Source organism: Vidua chalybeata, chromosome 2, assembly GCF_026979565.1.
Source record: "Vidua chalybeata isolate OUT-0048 chromosome 2, bVidCha1 merged haplotype, whole genome shotgun sequence".
NCBI classification, from domain to species: Eukaryota; Metazoa; Chordata; class Aves; order Passeriformes; family Viduidae; genus Vidua; species Vidua chalybeata.
Window position 1 is genome coordinate 91,253,489 of NC_071531.1, and position 10,460 is coordinate 91,263,948.

A 10,460-nucleotide genomic window follows, 5' to 3' on the forward strand; every position below is an offset into this window, starting at 1 on the left:
CTCCAGGGATTGAGATGCAGGCTGCTCAGAAGACAAGCTTTCTAACATCCAGCTTCTCCTAGAAACCCCTGGAGTGCTTTGTGCTGGGCTTTTATGTACCGTAATAACAAAAACGCCAGGAACAGAGCTGGGGAAAAGTGGGGGGGAAAAGTGAAAACTGAGACTGAACATTTAGAATAGTAAGTTTTCTTATTAATCTACAGGATATGGCTCAACAGTAATTCACATAAAGCTTCAATTATTTAACTTGCAACTTTATTTCAGTCTAAGTCATTGGTATAAAGTTTAATATCTAATTATACAGATACTGGGGATTTTCAGGGAAGCTTATTTTGTCCTTTTTAGTGTCTTTTGCCACTTGGTCCTCAGGCATGTTTCAAGAGGACTAACATAACATGTGTACCTTAAATTTCTATACAAAAGCACTTCAAGTCTTTGTTTTGTTCTTCTGAGTAGGATGCCCAAAACATGCATATTATAGACAGTATAATGATCAAGGAAATGTTTCCCCTCTTTAAACTAAGGCAGTTAAAACCCCGGGAGTATTGACTGAATAATTTGGAAGAGTAAAAAGGCTTCCTTGTCTTCCTTGGTATTAATTTATTCTTTGAGCAAGTAAGACACACCCCCTTGGAATTATCAGATTTGATTGCTGTCTGCACTGAAAAGACAAAGATTGTCAAAGACAGCATTTAATTATATACATTTCATAATGCCACTAACTCATCCACTTCTGAATAAGAACTCATCAACATTAAGAACTGTGTAAACCCACATGCAAAAATTGCCATTGAATTTTTTAAATAGAACCAAATTGGCAAGTTTTTGGAAAGGATATTTCAATGTTTAAAAAAAAAAGTCTATTAAAATGAGCACTTCAAGTAACTTAAATATCTTTAGCAAACATGTCCAGCAAGAGACTGTCTGTAAAAGAAATTGTTCTTAGAACAAAAAGCTAACAAATGGCTATTTAGCCACTAATTTTTCAACACAGTGGTGGGTCTGTGTGAAACATTTTGTAATCTAAATAAAATAAGTCCATCACAATGTTAAAAAACATACATTAAGCAGGACTGATTAACTATTGCATTTCTGTATTTACAAAAGTGCTTAGCATAACAAAATTACCTAAAAAAATATAAACTTTACCAATATCATTTGGTTCTATGTGTGCTCCTAGACCTGCACTTGGAAAAAATAGTATTTACATTGTTAGATTTAGATAAGTTTCTATAATTTTTGAAGAAATTTAACAAAACTCCCCCCAAAAATGGACCTATATCTAAGTCAATGAATTTCATCTGGCTCATAGCAGAGCAGGAGTAAATCCTTGAGTGCTGAGCAGTACAAACAATTCTAGCCATTATCTGTGGCATTAGACCCCAGAACTGGCTGCCGACAAATTGGGCAGGTGGAGTTTTCAGAAAGCCAGCGATCAATACAATGAATATGAAACTCATGTGTACAAGGTAACTGCCTTAGCTTATTCCCTGTTGCATATTCATTAATGCAAACACTGCACGTTTTACTCCATTCATTTTCAGTGTGAACATCCCCATAGTTCCGTGTAGAAAGATTGTCAATCTGCTCTTTGGTTAAACCTCTTAAACGATCATCATCATCATCCTCATTCAGCAGGAAGAAGTGGGCAAGTCGAAGGATGGGCAGTGTTCCGCTCTCCACTAAGTTGTTTGCATCTTGAGACAGCCTGCTATCTTGGTTCTCATGACTGCGCCCAGAGCGTTGAGTACCACCCCTCTGTCTATTTCTTTCCCTGCTGCCATCTGCTGCATGTCCATTTCTAGACAAAATCCCACTTGGATCACTGCCGTCTGCTGAACTTGAGTTATTCTGTGCATCCGCTAAGTGATGACCGCCTCTTTGCACTTCTGAATTAGATTCAGTTTCCATTAAAGAACTCAGTTCTCCAAAGCCTGTCATTATCTGTCTAAGGATTGATCGAAGAGCCACTGATGAAGGTTCCCCAAGCCCAGTTTCTGAAATCCGACGAAGAGGTATCCGTATAGTGCTAATGTAGGTCCGAATACCTGCGCGTTCTGAGCGGGATATCGTGCGCCGAAATCCCCCACTGTCACTTTCAAAGGTAACTGTGTTTTCTGACATTCCTACTCTAGAACGAGTTCTACTGGCAATGCTGTCCCGGTCTCTGTTTTCTCCAGGACGAATTCTTCTCACCTGAAGATCTAGCGTAATTGTCGGGTGCCTTCTGGCAGTAGCTACTGGCCTACTAGGTTCTTCCTCTTCCGAAGTTGTTCGTAAGGATGCAGCTACACTGGAAAGCTGGGGAGCCTGAGTGTTACCTCTTGCTTGCTCTTCAGTAAGCTGTGGAGAAGCCTGAGCTGTTTGTCTCCTACTTCTGTTGACCTGCTGTGCATTTCTATCCTGCCTCTGACCATGTTCCTCAGAACGAGCAGCATCACCTTGCCTTTGCAGCGGGGAGCGGCTTCGACTACTTAGGGTAGACCGCAGCCGCAAAATTTCTAGTCTTTGGCTTGTATTCATCCGGACATTAGTTCTAGCTCTACCCCTTCTGACTGCTGCAGAAGTACCTCTTTCTGGCATTTCTCTTGGTTCATCAGCAGCCACAGAATTATTTCGTGTAGTATTATTTGTCTGGCCTGTCAGCTCCCTCGTTCTACTCCTGAGCCTCCCCGAGACTGCATGAGAGACTATTTCTGACCTTAATGCCATGGCACGCCTTAAAAGCCTGGTCCTTGCAGCTTCGTTGTTTGCCTCTCTTGCAGCCATGCTCCTTGTCCGTGGGGCTACTGAACCAGCAACTAGCGGACGTCTTCTTTCTACGTACAGTCTGGTAGCATCTATATCAACATACTCCTCACCAGAAGTTTCAAAACTGTTATTATCATGATTTATATTGATTTCAAGACTAAAGCGAAACTCCCCACTGTTTGGATTCGTTCGACTCACAGCTCTCCAGGTTTGGTTCCCACTCTGCCCACTGCGAGTGGCATTTCCTGTGCGACGAAATGTGTTAAGCCATTCAAGCAAAGAGTCGCCATTGGAGTTTTCCCCAAGAACTTCAGAATCTGAGAGAAACAAAGAATTGCAAACATTCATACAACCGCATGCTCTGCAAACTGCAATGCACTCCAAATCTTTTTTACTTGCTAGGCTCTGACTTCAGACACAATACAGTAGCAGGGCACCTACCTTGCTATGCTAATGTACAAAAATGTGCTCTATGTAAAACTGTCAGCAAAACTTACCAGTTCAACCTAGAATTTTTGTCTCACCAGCAGACTCACAGAGAAATTAATATGCTCAGATTCAGGTGGTCCAAAGACAGTTGTATTTGTCCAATACCTGCCCCTTGCTGAAGTTATCAGTTTGGGAATATTTTAACAACTCATTTTGATACAGCAGGAAAAGGAGTAACAAGTCTTGTCTTCTTTTGGAAAACGTTTTTTTTAAGTGTTTCCTATAACCAGTGGAATAAATGATCACAGAATCATTAAGATTGGCAGGAACCTCTGCAGATAATCTAGTTCAACTTCCCTGCCAAGGCAAGGTCACCTAGAGCAGCTTACACAGGAATGTGTCTGGGTGGGATGCATGGTTTGAATAGATTTTCTCCTTTTGTGCAAATATACTCTTTTACTATTGCAATACCCACAGCTCCCTTTTCAAACCTTCTCCAACTACATAATCAGGAACAGATACAAGTAGTGTGGTAAGGGCTAACTATGTATAACTATGTGTATAAAGCAGGCCAGTTGCCCTGACCACAGTGAAGATATTCCCTTAAAGTGATCAGATGAAGTTCTCCCTACTCCATTATCTCTCTGTGTCCAGGAAACCTCCCCTCCAAGAACTTTGGTATCTTCATTTCTGAGCTGCCAATTCCTCTCCCAAATCTGACTAGAACTGGCCAAACGAATAAGCCAGTATTTCTGGGGAATTGAAGATAGTGCATAAAACTGCATAAAAAAGCCTCACCTGACTAAAACAAATGGAAATGAAACACCAAAAGTATCAAAACAGTGGAGAGATTAACTGTTTTCCAATTAGCTTCTCTTCCAACTGCTCTAATAGATGATAAAAACCTCTAAGAACTGAAAAAATAGTATTTTTTGTGCTATTACATTTACTAGCAAAGGAAATGAGGGAAAAAGGAGCAAGTAATTTGTGATTAAAATAAACGAGTTCTCATCAAGTACTTTTAAGTTTGGTTTTGTATCCTTAGGAAATCTCTCTTACTTTTAAACAATCCCCAGAGGCACATTGAAAAAAAAAAAAAAAAAAAGATAAACAAGTCTCTCTTAAATATCTTTACAGAACTGTACTTATGCACCACATACTACGTGTCTACATATAGGAATGAAGAATGTTTACCTCCAACAGTTCTGCCTTCACCTTCTCTGTTATCCAGATCAGACTGCGATGTCAGACGCTCCTTAGCCCCCTCCAAACGTTGCTGCAACTCTTCTGCTGTTATTTCTCCTGAATTAATTTACATTTTGATAACACTGTTAGATAAGACACTGTTACTGCCTCTATACAGCCATGCAGAAGTAACATTTTCTATCTTGAATGAAAATCTTCAGAAGACAGACAAAACTGATGAAGTGAGAAAGAAAATAGCACTAATGTGAGATCATAATGCAGATATCAGAGGAAGCAGGTAGTGGAGTGGAAGAAAAAGATGCTGAATGTGTTGAGAGTATGCCAGCTTCGAGTAACAATTCAGGGGCCCCCAAAATTGCCACACATCAACAAATATACTTGAATGTACCAAATGTTAATTATCTGGGTTTGGACATTCAAATGCAGCATCTTGGTATACAGGTAAAGTGTTATACTTTTGTTCCATATGGAGGATTTTCCCCTTTCTACAAAGCCACAGAAGTCAGGCTGCTTGAGTCACAGTACCCCAGGTGGTGGCTAACAGCAGGAGCGTTACTTCACCTCTTCTACTGAAGGTATGCACATCTTACCAGGAGTGCCAAGCAGGTTTCGGTCCCTCATTAACCTGTAGTCCTCCTCGTTGAGCTCGTTAATGAACTGGTAATAGGCTTCCTCCCTGCTGAGGCGCTCCAGCTGCCGCTGTCTCTCACCTTCTCCGCTGCGCTCCCGTGAAGGCGCCTGCTCATTGCCATTTCCCGCACGGCGTCGGGAGCGATCCATAATGATAATGCCACGCTGTCCTGGATAAAACCAGAAGATTAGACTGCCCAGGAATTACAGGAAGTATTTACCTAATTTGCAGTAAAACATCCCCAGCATTTTCAAATAAATTAGTTTATTAATAGCTAAAGATGATTAAAGGGAACCAAGCTCCATGTTACTTGCCAAGACAACAGGGTAGTTTATTATTCAAATATAGAAATACTTGTAGCTTGCTGAAAAATAGTTTCAAGCTCCCTTCTTCACTGAAAGGGCATACTGGTTGGTATGGCAACTTTAAAATAAAAATGCAATGACAGGTTGGGTTTTTTTTTTTTTAGCTAAATAGTGATATTCTAGAAAGTTAAAGGAATTAACATAAAATTTATGTCCTTTCTCTCAAGTAAAATACAACAGCAGTGGGGAGTATTTCAAAATCTGAAGTATAGTGAAAACATGGTTTTCTGATTATTGGACTGCAATTACCCAGTGCAGACGTGTGACAACCCCAACATAAGACTACATTAGTATTTTCATCAGTAATATCACCCACATAGTGCACAGCCTAAAGATTTATTTTTGGTGGAATGACTCTTCTACCATTCTTACATTATTTGTATATTTTCCTTGCATTCTCAAATCCAAGGATTAGCTAGCAAAGAGACATCCATCTCCAGAATATGGGTAAAAGGGATGGGCTGTACTTTTGCCACAGTTCTTCATCACTTACCAAATATTGAACCAGTGGGACTACACCGTTAGAAGGCAAGAATAGCCTTCCAGTGTCAAAGAGGCATCATCTCCATTGATTTCTGTGTCATTACCACCTCCCTCTGGTTAGGACTCAATCCTCAGAACACTCCTCAGCTTTCCTATTTTCTAAAGGAAACCTGTTCTTCCACTCTCTGTTTGAAAGATGATAAAGTGTCCTTTCAATTCAGCTTCCTGTTTAACAAAAGGCACCTGTAACACCTGCTGAGGCAGACACCTGAAAAAAGAAACCACTTCTCTACAGAGATCATCAGGCTAAAAAGCCCCAACCTCACTGCACCAATCTGCTTGCATGTGTATAAATGCCTTTCTGTTTTATTTGTTTGCTTTTTGTCAATTTACACACACATAAAAGTCACTTCAAGTTTAGATTACAGGAAAAACACAGAAAACAGCATTCTAAGTACACTCCTGATCAATAATTAGTTTTCACAGGACAGGTGATGAGGCAACAAACAGACCAAACCAACTATTAGAAATACATTTTAAAAAGAGCAAATCTTTATCAATACTGCAAACAGATACAAAAAAAAATCAGAAAATGTATTTGTCAACAGCAGAAGCTGGCATACATTTAATATACCTTTCTTATGTTCTTGTCCATTCTGATGTATCCATGGTTTCATTATTTCCACACCTCATGCTACTTCCCCCCACCAGCCCCTGTCCCATGTAACTGCACTCCTAAACACACTTCTTCCAAATCAACCATCTTCCTCCTGTGTCCAACACTACATTTTGATACATTTAAAATCATCTCTCCCAGCTCTAACTCATTCAACTGAAAAGAAATTAAATCTGAGACTCTTCCCTTCAAGACATTTTCCATTCCCATAATATTTTTTCTTTTTAATCAATGTTGTCCTCTTGGCTCAGCTTCACAAGCTGTAGATAACTGCTGACTTCGATTTCCCACAAGGGCTGTGTTCAAATCAGGTCACTTCTCCTATCACACATCTAAACACAAATTTCTCATCCAGCTCTTCCTCTTACTACCCCGGTTTCCTCACAACAAAAGCAGTTCCCACCCAATCCCCAGCGAGCACTATCATTACCTTGGCAACAACCATCATGAAAATTACCTAATTAACACTATTACCATGAAAATCCTCAATCCAGACTGCACTGAATACTGAAGTGCCTCTGTCCCAGGGGACTTACAACTTGACACAGGTGCAGCGGGGAGAGGGGGAAGGAGGAAGGATTGATAAAATTAATTCAGTCTCCCGTGAGGCTGTTATTTAGACTAATGCCTTAAAACAACATGTGGCTGCTTGCCTGACAACGACCATTCTAAGCTAACCGACTTCCCAGGTACATCACTGTACTGCTGCACAGAAAAAAATTCCACATATATTCTTAAGATAAAACGTCCATCACATGTAGTCCCCCTCAATCTAAATTTAAAGTGTTGTCCAAAAGAGAGGTTCTTCAGTTATCAGTTATCCACAGAAAATCTGGAAATCTCTTGGATTCTGTGGGTAGTTAAGGAAAAAAAAATACTCTTTTGTTGACAACTGTATGGTAGGATGATTAGTCACACTCCTTGAATGACTCACTTAGAAACAGTAAGGAGTGTGAAGTGCTCAGTTGTCCCATCTGTTTAACATAACTCCATGGATGACAACTACTATCCCTATTTACCAAATGCCATCAAAACTAAGTACTTTGGCACCTAAAATGTTTTGGAGTTGTTAAAGTTGAAGGGTATTAACTGTATCAAAATTGAAGTACATTGCACTAAAATATTTTTGGGTATTGAAAAGCTCAAGGGTATTTACTAGTAAAATGCAAAAAACTGAAATTGAAATCCAGTTATAACTTGGATTACTCTTCCTTTGCAAAGAGGTAGGGGTCGCATGCCAACAGTTTATGTTTTCCAGCATTTTCAACCAGACTTACTCCTTTAGATCTTCATTCATGATTACTCTAGCCTATTCTTTAAGGTTTACGACTATTTTTAATATATACCTTATGCTTTTCAATTTCAGCCTGTTTCCCTGAAGTACTAGCCCCAGTTCAGTTAGGTACTCATTTTCTGAAAGACTACCACCTGATTGCAAGGCGACTACGGAGTTTAACTGAGGAAGCCTCCCCGAGCTAAAGGGCTATTTAGCATTTCTGTCACACCACAGCCTCCTGGCAGGATGATCTCACCGCCTTCGGGAATAAAAAAAAAATTTAAAAAAAAAAAAAAAGAGAAAACCAACCCCCAAATCAAACCCAGAAACCCCCACACACGAAGCCTGGGGAAGTAGGGGAGGAAGGAGAGAAAAAGGGACAGTCAGAAGATAATCAAAACACCGCCCCCGGGACACCCAGCGCGACCCAAACCGCGGGCCCGAGAGTGGCCGCCCGCCCCCGGCCCAGGCCCAGGCCGGCAGCAGGGACCGCAGACGCCAGAGTCGAGCCAGGCTCCCCCCGCCCAGGGCAGGGATCGAGCCGCGACCCTGGGCCGTTGAGCCGCGAGGGTTTCGGGGACTCATCGAGCCCTCGGGCCCGGTCCCACCCCGCCCCCCCGCCTGTTGCCGGGGGACGGGAGCGCCGTGACTGACGGGGCTCCCGCCCAATGCCCCGGCGGGCCCGTGGTCGCCGGCCAATGGCAGCAGCGCCTGCAGCCCCTGCCCTCCCGCCCCCTCCCCCCGGGCTGCCCGGCCCGACCCCGACACCCACCGCCCCGGCCGGACCCACGCCCTCCGCCGTTGCCCGAGCCCACGGCTCCCCTGCCCGCGGCGGGCCGCGTCACCCGCTACGGCAAACTGGGGAGGTGCCCATGCCGCCGCCTGCCCCGTGGGGGGAAGCTTGCCGAGAGCGCGGCCGGCAAAACCCAAAAGCCCGTCCCTGCCTGCTGCCGGCGGCGGTGCGGCCCGGCCGGCTCAGCCCCGCTCGGCGCCCCGTGCCCCCCGGCGGCAGCGGGAGCCGCCCCCGCCGGGACACCGACCCTGCGTGTGCGAGCGGGGCCCGCTCCGGCTCCAATTGCCGTCCGGGTGCCGGCTCCAGCTCCGGTTGCGGTCCGGGTGGCTGCTGGCGCCACCGGCGTAGGTTCCGTGCCCGAGAGAAGGGCGGCCCGCGCCGCGCGCCCCGCCCCCTGGAGCGCAGGCGCGTTTGGCACGGTGTCCTGCCTTTCGAAAGGAACGCGACTGACCGAGGAGTCGCTTTTCCCTCTGCTCCCTCCTTTCCAGGCTTCCTGCGGTTTTACATGGGACGCTTTGCCTTCTTCCGTGACTTGGCCTCCCTTTCTTCCCTTTTTGTTTACATTTCCCTCTGCAGGAATCTCCCACTGAACTTTTTCTAAAACGTTCAAAAAAGAATTGCTCGGTGCTGTCGCCTCAAGTCGCGATTTGAATGATTTCCGCTTGCAGAGCCTTGGGTAGAAGTTCTCCCACGCAAGACACCGAACCTGTCACACGATTTTGCCGGCTCTAGTTGCGGACACACTGAGGGCACCCAGAGTGCGGGTCCCGAGCCGCTTGTGCGGATTTGTCTCAACTCATCTTGCACAAACTCTAAATCGGCAAAATGAGGGGATTTTGCCACGAGGGTGCTTCCGTGTGAAACCTCTACCTCATCCCTCTCACGTCCAAACTGCTCTGGTGTTCAAACTAAAATAAACAAGAGTTTGGGTATTTTCTGTGCAATTGGTCTCGTACAAAGGAGCGCCCTCGGTAATGAATGAGGTGCGAGGAAGGGTTCAGGGCCACTGTCCGTGAAGATGCTTTCACAACACACCCAGGATTTCTTTATTCTGCTTAAGAGTTTGCACAAGTGTTGTGTTTAGGTTTGGTGATCGTTTACATTCCTATTCTGCCATTAGGTGATTTCCATGGGACAAACTGACGGCTGGGACAAATTCTTAACCCCCAGGCCAGATCAGGAACTACTCGTTGCTCACTGCATTCAGAAAATGGCAACCTCTTTGTTTTTCATGTGCCTTGCCGCAGTATAAATAATTAGTATTCTATTGTGTTTCACCTTGCCTGAAGCAATTAAAATATGTCCTTCCTGAAGTTCAATTTTACTTTCATAAAAGTCAGAAAATGTGGGAAATTCATTTGTAGAGAGTTCTCAGGGCCTGACAGAAGGCCCACACAGCATGCATCCATATGCAAACTGAGACAAGAAATGCCGACTTAGAAATGCCATGGAATAAGACAGAGATTGTTGAGAGAGAAATGGAGCTAGAAAAAAGTTTCAGAAGATGGCCATTTAGTCTTGCAAATAAGACTAGATACTTTGGAGAAATAGAACAATGAAGGATGCATTGTAGTGGGACTCACAAGGGGTAGTTTTAGATGATTGGCTTTAAGACATCTACAGCGTGCTGTGGCAAGAAACGCTTATAGTGTATTGTAATTAGGAAATCGTTGGCTTCTGATTGTGATGGCATGAATTATAACATCTGTATTGTCTCACCTTTCTCAGGAGACTGGAAATAGGATAAAAGTTTTTAAAACACCTCTCAGTTGCCCCATCTCTGGGCCAGGAAAAGGGTATTGTCCAACAAGAAAAAAAAAAATATATATATATATATGGAGAGAGAGAGA

At 43.6% G+C, this 10,460-nt stretch overlaps 1 protein-coding gene across 9 annotated transcripts; it reads right to left on the minus strand.

Annotated features, from left to right (window-relative positions):
• Positions 1-233: 233 nt before the first annotated feature.
• Positions 234-9,245, minus strand: RNF6 (ring finger protein 6). Of its 9 annotated transcripts, none has more exons than XM_053935239.1 (6): positions 8,590-8,627; positions 7,970-8,076; positions 5,876-6,090; positions 4,977-5,186; positions 4,375-4,482; positions 234-3,068 (listed from the first exon to the last, which is right to left on the minus strand). In XM_053935239.1, the coding sequence occupies exons 4-6, from the start codon at positions 5,164-5,166 to the stop codon at positions 1,357-1,359; spliced, it is 2,010 nt and encodes a 669-aa protein (XP_053791214.1). In that variant the 5' UTR covers positions 5,167-5,186; positions 5,876-6,090; positions 7,970-8,076; positions 8,590-8,627; the 3' UTR covers positions 234-1,356. The 9 variants fall into 9 exon arrangements, with proteins under 9 accessions (XP_053791214.1, XP_053791211.1, XP_053791209.1 ...); XM_053935236.1 differs by having other exon boundaries at positions 7,888-8,076; XM_053935234.1 differs by lacking the exons at positions 5,876-6,090; positions 8,590-8,627 and adding an exon at positions 8,858-8,946 and having other exon boundaries at positions 6,500-8,076.
• Positions 9,246-10,460: the final 1,215 nt, after the last annotated feature.

Excerpts from the sequence above, each read along its gene's own strand:
- RNF6 (XM_053935234.1), bottom strand. The coding sequence starts at position 6,542 with ATGAAACCATGGATACATCAGAATGGACAAGAACATAAGAAAG. Across the intron at positions 5,187-6,499 it reads TGGACAAGAACATAAGAAAG|GACAGCGTGGCATTATCATT; the intron begins GTATATTAAATG and ends GGTTTTATCCAG. Across the intron at positions 3,069-4,374 it reads TGAAGGCAGAACTGTTGGAG|ATTCTGAAGTTCTTGGGGAA; the intron begins GTAAACATTCTT and ends TGTTTCTCTCAG.